Raw genomic sequence first — 20,815 nt, 5'->3', positions numbered from 1 at the left:
CAATCATCCCAACGTGATTATCGGCCGATAGTGATCGGTTGCCGATCAATCATCCCAACGTGATTATCGGCCGATAGTGATCGATTGCTGATCAATCATCCCAACGTGATTATCGGCCAATAGTGATCGGTAGCTGATCAATCGGAGCACCCCTAGTTTAAAGGGTCATGAAACCCTAAAACACAGTTTTTGAGATGTTAGCATATACAGTATGTACAGGTTGCACATCAGTTAAAACAACAATAGCACTCATTTAGTCTATTATTAATGGAAAAGTGGTTATTTTTTCATTTTTTGAAGCCATTTCGTTCTTCCAGTTCAAAAAGTCACGTATATGTGTTAATTTGGAGTGGTGATCGGCTGCCGTGGCTGGAGAGTACAAATCGAAGTCATCAGTTTTCTGAGCTTTTCTCAGAATTATTCATGAGAATGTACTCTTATGATCCCATCATGCGCTGTTACGCATGAGGTCATCTTACAGCGGAGAATTCAAATCTTATGAAAGAGCTTGTGCGCTTTCAGGTTAACATGACACATATTTAATATGTAACCATGTGTGGAGCGTGCATGAGAGAGCAGTTTCTGCTCTGAACGCCGTGAGGAGTTTAACAACACTCGCTGCGTGGATCGTAGTTCATATCTGGACTGGAGCAAGCGTGTTTCAAGTTTTTGTGAACATTTCATATTCTCTCGTGCTCTAAACATGAACCAGCACTGTGTATGCACACATTATCATGTCTTCTTCATATGTGCAAATAAGGGCACTGATTTCTAATGTGATGTCACTGATGTCTAAACATGACCGCAATGACACGACGGATTATTGTGATACACAGCAAACAATGATATAGGCCAAAAATTCAAAGAATCCTCTCTGACTCTTTGTGTGTGTGTTTAGCTCCTTCTGCCAGTAGTCTGCTGCAGGGCCTCAGCCTCAGTCTGCAGGAGATCAACACTAAATCACCAGGCGTCCCCTCCACCACACAGGTGCCGGCCCATCTCTAATATCTCTATTGCTTACTTTATAATAAACCTGATGTATAATTCCCACTGAACCGCTCCTGTCTGTGTGTGGTGGTGTTCAGGTGTGCGGAGCGAAGCCCCAGTGTCAGGGGCAGGTGTTGAGCTCGCTTAGCCCGGGTGGCAGCGGCACACTAGTGCGGGCGGTGCCGGTCGTGTCGACAGGATCCGGGATGACCAAAACCACAACTATCCACCATCTCCTCACCAACGGCGGCCTGGCCAAACTAGCCCATAGTCTGCCAGGACTGGCCCACGTCTCCAGTCAGAGCACGGGTACGTCCTCGTCACCGCTGATGACACAGCGATCCAAACAGAGGCGTCCGCGATGAGTAGGGACCGAGTAGCTGTAAGGTCAAAGGTCGAGTCCATGAGAAGCATCTAAGCTGATAAACGTTTTGACAGATCAATAAACATCCAGCTGAGCATGTAAATATGTACCATAAACTTCGTTTTTTTTAATGCATGTAAAGAGCTTTATTGGGTGTTCTTCTACAATATCGGGCTGATTCCGTTGAAGAGTTTTTCAGCTTGCGAACTAGTGTACTTTTACACAAGTTGTTCATTTTAGTACCCTAGGGGTTGACCTATAACTCAAACTGCTGTTATGTCCAGAGGACCAGAATATTTATATGGCAGTGCTGTAAAAATAACAGTCATGATCAATTCCCACACATTCATGCTTAGTGTGACCACCTCGCTGTTGTGTTTGTTCCATTTTTCTGTTTTCATTTTGCTTCTGTTCTCAGTTTTTGTTATTTGTTTACCTGTTTTTGTTGGATAAGGAGTTTGTAAATCATAAGGCTTGCTCTACTCACAAAGACATTCATTAAATCCCCAACAGCAAACCATTTTTCCTACCTCTTTGTGTCATTATTATTCTGCTTTGTTTTCATCTCCTAACTGCATGCATGTGTTCTTTGCAGCAGTTTAAATTATATAATACATACGAATACGAATAAATAACAAAACCAAAAAACAAATTATGGATAATCCATAGTTGTTTGGTCAAATGCAATAGTAAGTGTAGACTGTATACAGTATGCTAATATTCTGTAGTTTTTAATGTTAAGCAGTAGGGCTGGGTAAAAAATATCGATATCTCGATATTAATCAATTCTCTTTTTTACGGAACGATATCGATTCTTAAATCCCAAGAATCGATTAATCTAGCCTGTTTTCAGTTAATGGACGGAACATTGAAGGGCACCTCCCATCCAATAAATCGCAATAAGAATTGTGCTTTGGTACTTTTAATATGAAACAAAGTCTCAGATTTCAAATTCTTTTTATTGTATTGCAGTATTCAAACAATAAATGCCATTTTGGCGCTGTTTAACCTGGAGTGACAGATCGCTGTAGTGCCTCAGTTCAACAGACGCAACAGCGCGAGGCGCACGTGAACTGATGTCATCCACATTAATACCAGTTTCAGCACAAAATAAACATGACTAAACATCCGAAGGCAAGTAAAAAAAAACAAACAAAAAAACAACTTTACAAGCTGTATCCTGTCATGTAATCGCTCAATCTGTGTTTCAGCTGCGCAAAGACGGCAATATAACAGCTTGTAAACAAACAATGTCACGTAACGTCACATTTACCTCAGAAAAACATATTCGGTGACCATTAACTCATTAGTCAGATAGAAAAATAAACTGTAGACATTTTTTCTAAATCTATGCACCATATAACATATTCATTATACATTTTACCGTTCTTCAATGTTTCATTTATGTTTGAATAAATCCATCAAGTTTTTATGACAGCCACCATTATGTTTATATTTCAAACAAATTACTTGAAGTAGAAATATTATTATGCAATTGTAACTTTATTATTTTAAAAACTCCATTATGTATAATTTTAACAAATCAGTCAATCTTAACCTTCAATATTATAGTAATGTAGTACCAACTGACTCTCATATATTTTACAGCATTAGTTGCTTTTCCTAATTTTCCAAATTTCCAAATCTTCCTTGAGAAAATTTGGCATGTACTGTACCTGATATATATCCAAAATAATAGATTTTGAATCGAATCGGTAATCGAATCGAATCGCAAGCTTGTGAATGCAAATCGATCCGTGAAATTAGTCAAAACCCAGCCCTATTAAGCAGTGTGTACTGTGCAGCAAGCAGAATTCTGATCTGAACAGCTAGTGATGTACCTGATTGACAAGATTTAAGACATTTTAACGATTCACAATGAAAACTAAATGGCATTTAGATGGACAGCATTATTACAGCATATACATAGTATACTGCGTATTTTTAATAGTGATAGTACCCTGTATGTAGTATATAATAGTAGGCAGTATGCAGTATACTGTATAGTACACTGGTGTTGCTTTTCATGCACTCATTATGCAGCAGGATGTTTGGCGCCCCCAGCTGACACCTTATTACAATGCAGTCATCCCACAAACCTACAGACATTTGTATGTGACCTTTGATTTTTGTCTACAAAATCTATTATACACAACATGGAGAGAAAAACCCCCACTGTAAAATACTCTGTGGTACCATCTTTTGATCAAATGCTGAAATGTGATGGACTAAATGCTTTAAAATAATTAAATCAGCAGAGATTCATTTTTATTAGGTAAGTCTTTCAATATTGGTGGAGCTAAAACAAAAACAAAAAGTGAAATTTTTAGCATTTTTAATTATTATTAGGTCATTTTAAAAAGGCTATTATTAAACTTTTGGCTTTGGTTCAGTGTGTAGACTGATAGCAGGCTGTTACAATTAGTACTTAATGAGACAAGCAGAGGTGGACAGTAACAAAGTACATTTACTTGATTACTGTACTTAAGTACACTTTTTAAGTATCTGTACTTGAGTATTATTTTTTCTAGAAACGTATGACTTTACCTTCACTACATCTGAAAGACAAATATTGTACTTTTCACTCCACTACATTTCTATCAAGGTCCTCGAAGTAGAAAGTCGTTACTATGTAGCAGCTTTGAAAGTCAGTGGGTGATTTTTTTTCTTCTCGAAAACGTGACTTTTTTTTTATTATTAATATTTATTTATTTAAGACAGCCTATTAGTTAATCACTCTTGTAGAGTTATGTGAAGTGATTTCCCAGCACACTGACCAGTTGCAAATGTGATATTTATTTACAACAATTCAATAAGAAGTTAATATTGTGGTATATATTAGACACAATATTGTCTGATTTTGCAAAATTGTGTAAATGAAAATATTACCTATAAAGCCACAGAAGAACTGTTGTGAGTCTCTTAACAAAACACAGTAGGTGTTTGACTTGAAGCAGCACTGCACAGACCCTTCTGTGTAAGACATTAAAGTACCTCGAGAGCGATTAGACAGCATTTAAAATGTTTGTTTTGATGTCAAATAATTCTTGCTGTTTTGCTTTCTTGTTAAAGCAGTGTTGCTGTTGTAAAGTTATACAGATTCAGTTGTGTTGATGGGTTTTAAAAGCAGGTTTGATTTTTTTTATCAGCCTGTATTTACAGCAATTTCACAACAACTGGTTTCGTTTCTATAGGTTCTATAGGTTTTTAACATTCTAAAAGCTCTTCATTCCAAAGATACTACAAGCTAGTCAGTGTGTTCAATAGGTGTAATGTATTGCAAGTTGCTTCAGAGCCAAAAGGTTTTGCAAGTATTATATACAACAATAATAAAACAGTGCATTGACATAAAAAAGGAAATTTACTTTTTGTACTTTTAAAAGCAAGTACTTCTGTACTTTTACTCGAGTAAAAATCTGTCTTTACAACTTTAACTTGCAATGGAGTGATGTTTGACCAGCAGTATCTGTACTTTCACTCCAGTAATAGAATTGTGTACTTTGTCCACCTCTGGAAAAAAGTTGGTTTGGGACACGATTTATACACAACATTTTTAGGGAACAGAATGGCCTGTTTCGCTCTTTCGGGACTCAAGATAAAAGTGCAAATAAACTTTGAAATGCCTAAATAAACAAAAATGTAAGTTTCTTAGTTTTGACTATAGGCTTTATAGGAGGTGAATTAAAAGAAATAATTCTATGATTTTATCACCTGTGTCGCTCCTATGTGTTGCATTCACCTGCTTCATATGTAAAACATGAATTTATTCATTACTTGTTCATGGTAAATGTGCTTTATCACATTAAGTTATAGACAAAACATATCAGACTTAAAATATTATTTTAAATATAAATATGAGTATGGTGAACTCTCATTGTCAGTTTTATTCTAATTAATAAGCAAATAATAAGATGCAAGATGCATGATTTTTTTCTCTTTTTTTTTTTTTTTTAATAAGTATTTCACATTCTTACATGTTTACAAACAACCTGTATTTATCAGATTTAGGGGAAAGAAAAAACATTTTTTGTTTTAAGATATTTCATAGTACGAGATTCCTGTAATGTGTGTGTGTGTGTGGTCCTGGAGGGCACCCAAAAGTATAATAATACCCGAAATTTTGACCTTGTGGGTACATTTTTAGGTCCCCATGAGGAAAACAGCTTATAAATAGTGTTTTTTGAAAATGTAAAAAAAAACAAAAAAAAATGCTGAACATTTTCTGTTAGGGTTGTGTTTACTGTTTGAACAGTATAAAAGTTATTCCGTCTATGGAATGTCCCCATAAAACATTGAAACCAGTGTGTGTGTGTGCGCACGCAGTCCTGGTATTCCCTATGTCAGGATAGTAAGAATAGTAATACCAGTCAATTTTGATCTTGTAGGGTCCTCATGAGGAAGACCGTTTATAAATTACACATTTATTTATTTTTTATTTATTTACTTTTTAAATGTGAAAGTGTCGAATGTTTTCTGTATGCATTGTGTTTAGTGGTAGAGTTAGGGTAGAAAATACAGTTTGTACAGTATAAAAATCATTATGTCTATGGAAAGTCCCAATGAAACATGGAGGTGTGTGTGTGTGTGTTGTCTGCAGGACTCAAAGTTCCCACCACTATCACGGTGACGCTGCGCGGGCAGCCCAGCAGGATTCCCGCTCTCAGCCACACGGGGATGCCAGCGCCCGCTCACAGCGCACCGGACAACCAGGTGTGTGACCCACCATAATGAAGCTACACACGCCGAAGCACGGCTGTCTGTTACTTCACTTCATCTGCTTTCTGAGAACCAGAGCCAAACAGGACAGTAGGTCGTTTCACCCTGGCTTCAGGCCTCCCTCTGCTTTGACTCACGCTCGACAGATTAGAGGAGCTCATCAAAGTCATTTAGGATTTCCATTAACATTGATTAGTCCGTTTAGGTTTTTTTTTTTTTTCCCAAAATGTATTTTTGTTAATTTTTTATTTATTTATTTAGTTTCCTCGCTTTGGCGCTCTGCGGTGTGTCGTCGGAGCGTTGCTGTAGTAACATTGAGCTCTGAGTCTCATTGAGCATGCAGAGAGATAATATAGAATACTTATAGATAATATAGAGAGGTAATTATATGCTTGTCATTTTTGTTTTGGATCAGCTTAGATATTCGTAATGGTTTAGTTCATTTAAGAATGCTTGTGAGTCATAAAAATACTATGACTTGACTACGTACTTTTAGCTCAGTTAACTTTGTATAGATGTTTCACTGGGTATTTTAGCAGTATCACACGAATAATAGTCACTGCTGAATGAGTGAATTATAAATAAATGAATGAATCAATGTATATATCATACAGGGTTCTTTTTCTGTGATCATTTTCCAGGACTTCGAGGACTTTTCCAGGACATTTTTAATTTAATTACAGCTGGAATAAAAGACAAGGATCACGCTCTAAAGTAATTCCTCTCTCCAAGTCTTTAAAAACACAGTTTATGGCCATGATTTACCTATAAAATCAGCTCTTTAATATGAGCTCTTAATTAGGCTATACATTACAACAAATGATTTTCAAAACCAATATCAGTACCATAGCAAAAAAAAAGCAAAGAAAAAAAAAGAATTTATTTTATTTAACAAAAAAAAATCAGTTCATTATTAATGCTAATAATAATATTAACAAATATATATATATAATATTTTAAAATATTGACTTGTATTCTTAAAATATTTTTCAATTAAGTATTTAAAATGGTTAAGTGAAAAATGAGCTGATTCTGACTAAAACACCTCTGATTGGCCATTGCATATCACTGTTCACGGAAAGTGAAATAAATATGAGTGAGTTCTGAATTGAGTCTGTACTTAGTTCTACCAGTTCTGCAGAACGGCTGGTTTTGTTACGTTTTTAAAATTTCAGTATCGACTTGGTACAGCAGTACTAATAGCCTACTTTTGACAATATTCAAAATTATTAGTTAACAAGTTACTGAATTACTGAAATACTTCTCTTAATGTTCACCACTGGATAGAACATTGGGAAACACATCAATGTTCACACTGACTGTCAGAAGTCAGTAGAGATGCACCAATCTTGATTTTTTCATGGCCATTTTTTGCAAGCAAATGGGCCGACTCTGACACCGAATTGTTAATATTCATTTTATTTTTTTTAAAACAAGAGATAAGATAGAATGAAAATATGACTACATGAACAAGATGTTTTTTGCTCTATTACAGGCTGAACTCTAGCCATTTAAAATTAGAGGAAACCACTGCATTTTAATCACAATCCAAACAAAGATGCTGCATACATGAGCAGTTTCTGATTTAAATTATATTAAATTTGATGTAATTTCAAACAGAAACAGCAAACGGACTGAATGAGACGCAGATTCACTCTCTGACAGCAGGAGGCACTTCTGGAACAGCAGATACTCTTTAATATCTGCTTGGTTAATCTCTTTAAAAACTCCTTGGTTACTGCTGTAAACAAAGCAGCACAGCGCCTAGAAATACTACTTTAGTATGCACAATACAAAAGCAAGATGAAAAGAAAATACCATCTAAACTTTTCTGAAGACAGTCAGTTCCCCTCAGAGATACATTCATAAAACCCCCATCACTAATTCAATATTTAGATTTTCTTCCAATATTTTGAGCATCGTGAACAGTGAGCAGCATTTTCGTTCGTCTTCACATCCCGTTTACAGACTTACTGACTGATATACTGCGTTTATACAACAGTTCGACGGCATGAGTGTGTAAATAAATAAAACACAAGGAGTGTCTTTTAAAACCCTCTTTTGTGCAGAACTACTTCCTTCCGCCACAGATTCAAATCTCAGTTTAACAGCTGAACAGCTCAATCCTCCGTTACTAATTCAAAAACGTCACTTTAGAACTTTAGTAACGAAGGAACGTTGAGTTGCTTCATTGAAAGCTTGTTGTATCACTGTATTAAAAGCTCTCTGTATTATATGTAGAGTATTATGAGAGCGAGATTGACTGAGCGAGTGTGATTACCTGCATCTGATCCAGCATTCATTCTTCAGCTCAATCTCATATTCACAATACAACATGAGTTTGCATGTCCGCTGAGGAAAGCGATATCTTTGTCGTACTGTCCTTTCATCTGTTAAGGATGATTTCTGATGACAGCGCTGATCAGTGTGTTTGTTGGCTGCGTCTTACAAGCTGTTGTAGAAAGTAAAAATAACTTCCTTGTTTGTTTCAGTCTGTTTCAATATAAAAGTCTTTACTGCGGACTCACTCATAAAAACAGTCTCTTGTCGCCATCTGATCTAATGGCGGAACAATGAAACTAATCACCATCACGAACACACACTGTTTCTCAATACCAAATACTATTATTACTACTATTTATATAAAATATTATTTATTGAATAATAATATTTAATAAACAACAACAGCCATCATAAAAGTTGCTAGGCATTTCAGTCAAAAGTACAAAAGCATATACAGCATTAAAGTTTTATAAAATATAACGTGATGAGATTTTGTCCTCAGCCAAAACTATTTGCTCTGGAACAAATAATAGATTAATGAGACCAAAGTCTGCCCGTTAGATTGACCCAAAACTAATTATATCTCATGTTTAACCACTATAGAGGCATGTGAGCCAGCGGCAAATTCCAGAAGATCTGGCCGAGGTGAGGCTGCTCTCGGCGGGTTCATGAGCTCTGAACGGCCGCTGACACCCTGGCGCTCACATCTCTGAAAACATTGAGGCAAATTTTCAAATAGACGTTATCTTTATAAACAAACCGCATATTTGAAGTCAAAGAGTTCATTCTAACCTAAAAACTCTTAAAACTACATTCTGTGACACAAAAACAGTATATTATAGTAGAAATTATAGTAGATTTGGGTGTCCGTCATGACACTTTCTGTGAGAAATACTGCAAGCGGAGTGATACAAACGGTGAAACGTTTGGAGTGCTGTTATCACTAGAATATAGCACTTTTATCAGCCAATCAGGTTCGAGCACCAGAAACAACTGTTTTGTGTGTGTGTGTGTGTGTGTGTGTGTGTGTGTGTATATATACACATACACGCATATATACATATATCTACATATACATTTTGGTTCCAGTAATATATTTGAATTAAATTAATACTTTAAAACTGACAGTACATCAAAAATTATATTATTCTATTTATATACAACACATTCATATAGTTACAGAACATTTCGATTACAAATTAGTGCTATTCTTTTAAACTTTTTATTCATCAAAGAATCCTGAAAGAAATGATCATGGTTTCCAAAACATATGAAGCAGCACAACTGTTTTGAACATTGACAATATTCAGAAATATTTCTTGAGCAGCAAATCAGCATAATTAAGGCCAATTTACATCGCACAGACAAACGCCAACAAACACCAACAAGACAGTCTGTCGGAGGTTGTTGGATCAGTGTGTTACCCCTGTTGGCACCACGAACCGTTGCCATGATGATGAGGCATGACTGTGTGTAAGTGCTGGGTGTGCTTAGCCATTTATCCTAAAAATGGCAGGTTTCTGGACAAACCGAAGCACTTTGTAAATCTTCCCATTGCAGTTCTCTGCATAAATTCAAGTAGGCGCCCCGTCTTCCCGTTCATAGCAGCAACCACGGCTTCATCCACAGCCTCTTTCGTTTTATTCGCCGTCTTTTCAGCCGAAGAATGACACGCAAAGACATTAATAACAGTAACATTTTGATTGTGGTTACAGGATCATCCACCCCCCCACCCCCCTCTCTCTGACTCGAAGTTTGTTGGTAGGGATGGGCGATACCACTTATTTTTGTTTTCGATACGATACAGATACTTTTAAAGGCCATTATCGTTGATATCAATACCAATACGATACTTCTAAACTGAACTTTTAAATTATGAAATTTATTAAATTACTAAGAGTAAAGTGGGTAATGATACCTACTTAACTTTATATTTGAAACGCATTTTAACATTCAATATGCCTTAATTGCAACTTATTAATACTATATTACTATAGTTGAACTACGGTCACTTTAGTAAAACCATATTTAATTTTCGTAAGGGACTGCCAGTGACAGGCTGTTGCATGCAGAAAATGCAACCTTTTTATTCTGACATTTATACTAACATTACAGAATAGAACATGATCAATATGAACTTTTAACATTCAATTTAACTAAATGTAATTGCACAAACTATAGGCCACAATTTCAATTTGTTTATTGTGAAATAACTCAAACATATATGTTTTTTTTCTGTCCTCTGATAAGCATTGTTCTGGGCTGCATTTCCCAAAAGCATCAATGGTTTCTTTTGATAATTTTTGAAAACGCAGCCCTGTTTGAATGCACTGTCAGCAGTGAGTGAACGCTCTCTGTGATTGATTGGTTCTGTCTTGCATCATTTACGTGTGTTCAGATGAGCAGAATTATTCGCTATTACAGGCTATTCGTACAATTCAATCAATGCATATTGTGCGCATTAAATTTTTTGTTAAATAAACAAAATCACTGATAAAAAACACACCTTAGTATCGATATTTTTTGAGTATGGATACTTTCGATACTCGCATCAGTATCGATATATTGATACTTCAGGATCGATATGCTCATCCCTATTTGACAGTGTCTGTTGGGGCAGTGTGAACAAGACCGTTATTTTTCATTAAATTCTAAATCCAGGAGCCAACTTGTCTGTTGGTGTTTGTCTGTGCGGTGTGAATCAAAATAAACATTACAAAGCAAGATGCATTGTTATGTCAGTAGGGAACTGGCTTTATGAATCATTTGAATCGAAACATTCAGAATGAAACAATTGTTTTTAGTGAGTGAGTCATTGAATCAGCTGATTGCTTTTGCTTCCTTTGAAAACAGACAAAAGTGACTCTCAATACTGTGTCTAAAAGTCGTAGCTCAAGTTTTAAGTAATATGATAAATCAACATTCCTTCAAAGGTATTGCAATTCATGAAAGACAAATTGAAATATCGCAGCTTGCTGATGACACAACAATATTTCTTGGTGATAGTTCTGAGGTACCTCTGGCTTTGAAAATCATTAATAATTTTTCAAAATTCTCTGGATTGAATTGAAATCTATCTAAGTGTGTACCTATCCACTGTATGTAATATTCCTGTTAAAAGCATGGTAAACTATTTGGGAATCAAAATCTCTAAAAATACTGATGCAAATGTCAACTCAAATTTTATATCTGTTATCGAGAAAATACAAAAGAGGTATAATTCATGGTTGGCGAGAGATCTTTCTATTCAAGGAATAATTTTATTAAGTAAGGCAGAAGGTCTTTCGAGAGCAGCATACCTCCTTTCTTCACTTAGTGCCCCAAAGGATATATGCTCACAAATGGATAAAATACTCTTTAATTTCATCTGGAGAAACAAACCTCATAAAATAAAAAAGTGTTCTTATTAACAAACTAACTGATGGTGGGTTAAATGTTCTTAATTTTACGATTTTCAACCAACTTTTAAAAATGTAAACTTTTGAAACTTAAAATAATCAAACAAGTATTTTCAATATTGTCCCATATCATTTATTCGAAAAATGTAAAAAAAAAAAAATGTAACTTGGGGGATTACATTTTTTGTTGCAGTGTCCTTATATAACTGGTAAACTTCCTATTGCTTTGGCCAATTATCACAAACAAGCATTGCTTTACTGGTCACTTTTGTACAAACACAATTTTGCTCCTAGCAGGTGTTTTATATGGAACAATGGTAATATCACTCATAATAACAAGTCATTGTATGTGGAGAATTGGGTTCGGCATAACATATTAATTTTAAACATGCTTATTGACAAGAATGAGCAATTATAGACTTACCCTAATTTTGTTACAAAATATGGCTTTTTGTGTAAATGAAAAATAATTTAACAAAGTAATTAAGGCTATTCCCAGTGGCATAATAATTTTAACCAAATTCTCTGATGTAAATATTAATAATACAAGCCTACAAAATCTCCAACTTTTTGTAAATGGTCTCTCCTTTTTTGACAAACATTTTAATAACAGTTTTATAAGAAACTCCTTTAATGTCGGATCCAATCCTCCATGTAAATCAAAATGGCTTAAACCTCATTGTATATCTTGGCGCAGCATTTGGATGTTACCATATAAATATGTAATTTATAATAAAGTAAAATAAATACTTTACAAAATTATTCACAGATGTTATCCTGTAAATGCAGTTGTTAGCAGATATATGCATAGTGTTTGTGATACATGTACCTTTTGTAATATATCTGTTGAAGATATAGAACATTTATTTTTCTATTGCCCTTTTTCTATTTCATTTTGGGTTGACTTTAAAATAGACCTAACACAAAAAATTAAACAAAGCCCTTCATTTTGAACCTCATGATATTTTACTTTATCAAAACCCATCTTTTTCTGATAACAGATTTACATTATTAATCTGTTAATTATCTTAGCAAAGTTTTATATTCATAAGTCAAAAGTAATTCAAAAGAAACCATCATATATTACATTTTGTAACACTGATCTTAAAATATACTTTGAAACCCTTTCTAATATGAGATCACAAAATAAGAAGCTTATAAAAACAATAACAATTCTAAAGCTTTTCAAAAATTATTTAACTGCCCTAATGTATGTATTACTTTTTTATCCTGTTATTTTTTATTTTATTTTATTTTTTATATATATGTTTGTATTCATTTTGCGTTTTTTGTTGTTGCTGTTGTTCTGTTTTGCATGCTTTGAGATGCGTGTGCAACGTTTCTCTATGTTTGCCTTGTGCCTTTGTGTGGTGGAACTGAATAAAGGGAAAACAAAAAAAAAGAATACGGTGTCTAAAATGTAAGTAGTCCTACATAAAAATAAAAATAAACCTTGTCATTGTAAGAAATATGATCACTTTTGGAACATCACTCATACAGAGCACTGTATTATATAATTATGGTCATGTGTTCAATCAGTATTTTATCTTGCAGTGACCAGAAACTCTGAAATGGACGATATGAAGCTGAAATGGCCATCAGTCACACATCCAATGAGCATCCAAAAGCATTAACAGATGAACCGAGAGGAATCAAAGGAAGAAACCCGGTTTAAAGACTATCTTAAAGTCTGCTGATTTACCATACGACCTGCAAAAGCGCCATCTATAGACACTTTCTTGCACGTGGACTGAAAACTTGACTTTACACTTCATTTGTCTATTTTGTTTATTATTATTATTTCCCTTATTCTGTTATACTCTGGTTGTACAGCATCATGGGTAATTTATTGGAAAATACACTGTTATTATTCTTAACAGTTTTAACAGTCTTTCCATCTATTTCATAAAAATGTTTCGTCAATATAGAATTTTTGATTCGTTTAATTTTTGCCAGAAAGGTTTGGTGTTAAAATTTTTGCACAGAACCCCAGCAGAGCCTGAGCTTTATTTCCTCATAACCATAAAGAGCAAAAGAAAAATGCATCATTAAACTGTCAAAATACTGATAATAAATTCAAGATATTTAAAAGACGACATGAGAGTTTTTTTAATTGATTTTCCCCCGACATTTTGTATATCCTCTGTCTTTTAGATTAATCATGCGTCAGTCTTTCCTCACGACATCAGGATAGCTGTCCTTCAAATAACCGTTATAATTATGCCAACAGGGATAATAATGTGTCTGCCTGATTAAGTCACAATTGTTTTGATTGCTGACTGTTTTTATTGCCCCTAATGAGGGAAACTAGTGGAGGTTGACAAGCATGAAGCGGAATGGTAGACACGGATTAAAGGGGTCATATGATGTTGCTAAAAAGAACATTATTTTGTGTATTTGGTGTAATGAAATGTGTTTATGCGGTTTAAGGTAAAAAAAACACATTATTTTCCACATACTGTACATTATTGTTTCTCCTCTATGCCCCGCTTTTCTGAAACGCGTCGATTTTTACAAAGCTCATCGGTCTGAAAAGCGAGGTGTGCTGTGATTGGCCAGCTATCCAGTGCGTTGTGATTGGCCGAATACCTCAAGCGTGTGACGGAAATGTTACGTCCCTTGCCATATTGTGATATGGTTTTAGGTAGGCGTGGTTGACTCTTAACTTTTATAAAGAATATCTCTTTGGATTTGAGACTTTAGTCTTTGCAACTTTACAGATCTTCTTTATGCACCAAGAGCTTGTAACACTCCAAAGAGAAAGGAAAAATTGAAATCGCATCATATGACCCCTTTAATGCAGAGTATATTTCCACTGAATATTTACTTAATTACACTGACAGTGTATATTTTCTATCCACTAATAATGTTAGATGTATGATTTAAAAAAAAAAAATGTTTTATTGTTATTTAAAACTACGGATGTCAGTGTAAAATAGTTCTGATTAATCTCATGTCTGAAACTGGAATAATAATAATATCAAATTTTGTAAATGTATTAAAAACATAATATGTGAAGTAATTTTGATAATGCAAAAAAATAAAAATAAATGTCATGTCTTTTCCCCAAAAATTTTGTGTGGACCAAAGGACTCCCTTGTGGCCCAGTTAAAAACTTAATCCGTAGGGTGTTCTGTGTGATTCCTAGGTGGTTGCTAGGGTATTTTGGACGGTTGCTGGGGTGTTCTGGGTGATCGTCCAGCCTATCGTACTTAATTACACTGACAGTGTATATTTTCTATCCACTAATAATGTTAGATGTATGATTTTTAAAAAAAAAATGTTTTATTGTTATTTAAAACTAAGGATGTCAGTGTAAAATAGTTCTGATTAATCTCATGTCTGAAACTGGAATAATAATAATATCAAATTTTGTAAATGTATTAAAAACATAATATGTGAAGTAATTTTGATAATGCAAAAAAATAAAAATAAATGTCATGTCTTTTCCCCAAAAATTTTGTGTGGACCAAAGGACTCCCTTGTGGCCCAGTTAAAAACTTCATCCGTAGGGTGTTCTGTGTGATTCCTAGGTGGTTGCTAGGGTATTTTGGACGGTTGCTGGGGTGTTCTGGGTGATCGTCCAGCCTATCGTCCCTACATTTTCCTGTTCCTCCCATCTCTTGTCTTCAGTCCACAAGTTCCCATGGGCATGCTACTATTAAAACTACCTGTCCTGGTTTTCCATCATGTCCCTCTTAAATAAATTGAAAGGATATGATATAATGGTGTCATTGTTTCATTTCCAGTCTCTCAATACAGTATGCCTGGAGGGCATTCCTGGATTATCAGGACACACAACTGCAATGTTTCTCTTCCGAGAATAATAAATCCAGGTTTTATCCAGGTGTTTTAATATTATTTCCAGGATTGTGTACATTAAAATTACACTTTTACACTTTCCAAAGAATTCCCAGTCGTGTTTCCAGTGAAGGATTTGCATAATGAAATTTGATGTATGACACAAAAATGGTTTTAATCTCAAAATCGCTGCAGTTCGTACACAATCTGTCGGCCGCAGACTAAGGGAGCTTTCTAGACGACATTTCCACCTGAAGGATAAAGATGAAACTTAAGTAAATGAAATCTTGAGGTGCAAATGTAAGCAACGTAAAAATCTTTCAGAACGGTAATAAAAATAATTCCCTTGCTTTAACCTCTCACTCACATCAAACAGGACATAAATACTTGACTATAATCACAAAAAATAACTGTTTATGTCAAGTTGGGTTATTGTCCAAACATTGACTTAAAGTGGGAAGTCACAGAAAACACGTGTCTTTCCACATCCTTCAAGTCATTGACACTTCTATGACTCATTGAAATTGTGATGAAATGTTTGCAAGACTTTGTATTCACATTATAACCACTATTTTCCCAGAAATCAAGCCCTTCACTTGTTTCGATATCAACAATCAGGTCAGGCACTCAAACAGTTACGATCAAATGGTTTCCCTATTCTTTATTCTACTAACTAAAAATGTTCACCACTGTAATGGCTGTGGAAAAACGTCATTATATATATATATATATTTATTTATTTATATATATATGAAATAATCAAAGTTGGTAGAAAACCTAATAAGCACACAAATGCGTGTTACGTTGCGTTCATTCATTTTTAAAAATTTAATATTGAAAACAGATACATGAACACCATTTTTCAAAAAAAAATAAATAAAAAAAAGAATTGCCTTTATTTTTCGTTTTTACATTCAGGGGTAGAAAATTACGGTGACCAAGAGGGGACATGTTCGGTTCACTATATTAATTTAATATTAACTTGTGGGAACATCATATTAACTCGTGAGAACGTGATAATATGTGATAATATGACGTGATGTAAAGTCGTGGCCTCGAGATTCTATGTTGAGGGAACAACATCCATTTCTCGTGACCACGACAAAACTAAGTGAACTTAACGTCTCCTCCCGGGCACCTTAAAAATGGATAAACTGGCCCTGTGTTCCATTCGGAAGGACTCATCCCTACACCCTAATCCCTTCAAAGGGTTTACCCTCCGGAGTAAGAGCTTCGAACGGATGAAGAGTGTAGGGGTCAAAAAAACTCTTTTTTTTGGAATGCATTTCTATGTATCGGACTTTGCATCACTATTTCATAAATAATGAGTATAAGTTGATTTCATTTTAGACACAAAACGGCGTGTTTTATTTGACTCCAAGCACAGGCGCACAGTGTGGTGTTTCGTTCGTGAATGAATCCGAGTCTTTGAATGAATCGTTTAAATGAATGGTTCAATGACTCATTTGGTTTGCTCTTGAACGAATCAGCATTTTGCACGAATCGCTTGAATGAATGACTCAATGACTCATTCATCAACACAATTGTATTGACTTGCCGCCTTCCTACTGCCGGTATCCTATCGTTCCCATCATTTCCTTTTGTCTCTTGCAGTCATTCTTGTTCTTTTAATTAATTTATTGAAGATATTTCCAAGATCTGAGGTAAATTATCAGCTGTCACTCTAGCTACTAAAGTCACGCAAAAATGATATTCAAACTCAAATTTAGCAACTTTCATTGAGCCTTGATATTGATTGGCTGACATTGATTTGTCAGCCAATGACGACGCAGAAATATAATCTGTTGTCATGTGTATTAAGATAACAAAACATTACATTAAAATAACAGAAATTTGGCTACATTGACTGACGAATTGGTTGATACATTTTGATACATAGGCTACCAAAGCACTCAATATATTCTAATAAAATATCAGTTTCTTGATTATATTGGTTTCAGAGAGGCAAAAATAAGCCACTAAACATATGCAGTTGAGTCCAGTGTATGTAGTAGAATATCAATTTATTTGCATTTGGCAAATGCTTTTTTGTGTGTATAAGAGACATATTAAATTATCAAAACCATGACCTTGCTGTTGTGAGCATTTATGTCAATATAAAGTCTATGACAATGCGAACAATAAACAGAGTGGAAGACATCCTTAAACTTGGATAACTTAAGATTCACTCTACTTGACATGGAGTCAAATGCAGGAGGGATTTTCCTTTGAGTATCATTATGATGGATTTGTGTATAGAAAGGAAGTGACTAAAAGACTTATTTCATTTTTTGGCATCTTTAACAATAACTTGATGGGAACATAATGCAATCTGTGATCTCATGTATCAGTTCCATACAAACTGTGATTCAGTGTGGGTCAGATGTTAAGCTGCACATCATCATTACATACATAATAAAGCAACAGCACATATCCCAACAGATGCAGGCGAGGGGATTTCCACTATTCCACTCCACAGATGAGCGTTATAATGGCTCTGAGGGTAAAAAAATATGGAATTCCCCTTTAATAGAAAGAAAAGATTCAGACAGAAATATAGTACACCATATGTCACTACAAAATCGATGGTTACAGAGAGTTTATTATATATATATGGATTATTATGGTTTCTGTATTTGATTTGAAACTTCCATCCCCCATAAAACATAGAGTTTATTAACCGATGGAATCAGAATAAAGAATATTATTCCCAGAGAAAGAGTGAATACTAAACTAGACAAATGGATCATGTGAAATCTGTACAACAAAATGACTGATGGCGAAGACATTCTAAGTAATGGAGAACAATGTTCATCTGTAACAAATGACATGCTTGGACGCTTTCACGCAATGAAAGCCATCCCTTCGCAGTATGAAATGTGCTGTTAGTTTGAATGTTGACTTGTGACGAATGTGTGTTGTTTATGCAATGTGACGCCTCCAATAACATCAGTTACTGAGATGGACTTGCACTGTGATATAGTCAGTCTGTAGCAACGTGGTAGACTTAGCAATATTTACATATCAGGGTTTCTTTAGGTTTTATGAAGATAAATGTATGACTTTTTAAAGACCTTATCAAGACCAAATGAAGAAAATTGAAGGAATACATTAAAGGAAACACAAAACCTTCTCTTAATGTAAATGAATCTTAGCTTTGCTCCCAATCACTAGAATACAGAAATAACTTCTACCATACCTTCTGATCACACTGTAGAAAAGTGACGTTCTTCATATTTTTGTCTTGTTTTCCAGTGCAAATGTCAGAAAATTAATAGATCAAGATAGATTTACTTCAGAAGCAAAGCTGAAGTCTTGTTTTATGAGAAATTTATCAAACCGTTTTGATTATGATTAAAACAAGAAACAAGAACAAGCATCCGCCAATGGGCACAGAAAAATCAAGGAAAAACAAGTTTGCTTACTCCATTGACAGATGTTTGTTCTGGTTTTAAGCATAAAATCACTTAATTTTGTTCAGTTTTTAAAACTTCATTTTACATTTGCATCTCAAGTAAATGTGTTTTGACTGAAGTAAATTTAGATACTTGAATTGGGAAACAAAAATACAGAACATTTTGATTTTTTTTTTTGCAGCGCATGCAACATTTAATGCCACGAATTTATGAATTTAAGACTTTCTGCTGTGATTTAAGACCTTTCTAAGGTCTTAAATTGTTGAAGGGTGAATTAAGACTTTGCAAGACGTTTCTAAGAGCTGCAGAAAAATAGTAGAAGACTAAAAATATGTAGAAATAAATCCTCATTATTGCAAAAATAAATTCCAGCAAAGAATATCAGGACGCAATTTGAGATTAAATTATTGAGGGATAGACTTAGAAAGTAGAACAGTATAGGAGATGGTTCAGATTAAATATACAGTTTATCTGCAAAATATGTTCACTAAACATACTTCATTGCAGAATGCCACCGCTGATCAGAATCAGAATTGCAGTATTCCAGAGAGCCATATATAATATTCAACATCATAAAAACACTTTTTTTTTTCACGTTTTTTACTTATACAAAACAAATATTTGTTGATTTGGTCATGAATGGTCTACATCGTGGCCTGTGTCTATGTTTTATGCGATATATTGAATATTTATATCCACATAAAGTTAGAAGTGAAAAAGCCGGTACATTTTTCACCAATGATTAAACCTTAAATGTTAGGATTACATTCTGCCATAATCAACATTTTTTCCCACACCATGTGAATCAACATTCATATTAAAATAATCAAAATTGGTTTGTTTGTCACATAATAAGGGCATTTCTGGATAAGGAAAAGATTGTAAATGAAAGGGCACTTTAATAAATCTGCTCATTTGTCAAATCCTTCATTCGGACCAAGCTGATGAGCACTATACATAAATGTCATTTTGGGGGTTTGGGAGAGCCAGATAAAGTGAAACACACAATAATATGGATATATTTCATTTAACCATTACAGTGTTATTCATTTAGATGGCTGGATGGATGAATACACAGGGAGAACATATACATAGAACACTCAGTAAAAACAGAAAACATAGAGAGAGAGTATTCCAAATTTAACTTTATACATTAAAATGTCCATTTGCGACAATAAAGTACACCATAGCTTGCATTCTTAGAAATAAAAAGGTACAAAAGCTGTCACTAAGGCGATATACGCTTTCAAAAGGTACACCTTTGTACCTTATTTACCATATTAATACGTAAAGTGTACATTTTAGTACCTAAAAATACGTATAGTACCTACAGTCAGTGCTTGAAGTGGGCCGGTACGGTGTTCAAGCACTGACTACAGTGTAAATATTAGTAGCCTACCTTTTGAAAGGGTACTGCCTGAGTGACAGCTTTTGTGCCCTTTTTTCTGAGTACTACACTCACAGACAACATATTATACACAGAAGTACACAGTAAACTTAGCATATATTAGTAACACAGCACACAGAGACAACAACACACACAGACCACAATATACACTGGAAACTCTACATAGAGAGCAGCATATAGGTACAGCCGGATCTCGGCATACACAGAGGCATGTCACAAACCAGTGTTAGAAGCACCAACACCTCTCTCCTACAAAGTTTGTAACCTATGCACTGGCACACAGCCCAGCTGCACAAATCACTTCACCTCTACGGGAACACAATGTGAGTGTGTCTCTCTATGAGTGTGTGTGTGTAGGCTATGTGTGGAGGCAGAGCTGCGCTTTTAAACCCGCCCTCGAGAGGGATTTCATTTCCCCTAAAACCTCCCATTTTCCCCTACA

General features: G+C 34.8%; 1 protein-coding gene across 3 annotated transcripts; it reads left to right on the top strand.

The window, feature by feature from the left end:
• The first annotated feature begins 259 nt into the window (after nucleotides 1-259).
• On the top strand, nucleotides 260-14,138 carry LOC107728366 (KAT8 regulatory NSL complex subunit 3-like). 3 transcript variants are annotated; one of them, XR_001638463.1, is made up of 5 exons: nucleotides 266-987; nucleotides 1,086-1,296; nucleotides 5,949-6,061; nucleotides 6,709-6,781; nucleotides 13,303-14,138. XR_001638463.1 is itself a non-coding variant. In XM_016538505.1 (4 exons), exons 2-4 carry the CDS (start codon nucleotides 1,194-1,196, stop codon nucleotides 6,742-6,744), a joined length of 252 nt encoding a protein of 83 aa, XP_016393991.1. In that variant the 5' UTR covers nucleotides 260-987; nucleotides 1,086-1,193; the 3' UTR covers nucleotides 6,745-6,927. The 3 variants fall into 3 exon arrangements, 1 of the variants encoding a protein (XP_016393991.1); XM_016538505.1 differs by lacking the exon at nucleotides 13,303-14,138 and having other exon boundaries at nucleotides 260-987; nucleotides 6,709-6,927; XR_001638462.1 differs by lacking the exon at nucleotides 6,709-6,781 and having other exon boundaries at nucleotides 274-987.
• The last annotated feature ends 6,677 nt before the right edge of the window (nucleotides 14,139-20,815 follow it).

This window comes from Sinocyclocheilus rhinocerous, unplaced genomic scaffold (assembly GCF_001515625.1).
Source record: "Sinocyclocheilus rhinocerous isolate Xijiao unplaced genomic scaffold, SAMN03320098_v1.1 scaffold2232, whole genome shotgun sequence".
Lineage (NCBI taxonomy): Eukaryota > Metazoa > Chordata > Actinopteri > Cypriniformes > Cyprinidae > Sinocyclocheilus > Sinocyclocheilus rhinocerous.
Note: the sequence above shows the minus strand (reverse complement) of the source record. Positions and strands in the feature narration are given on the sequence as shown.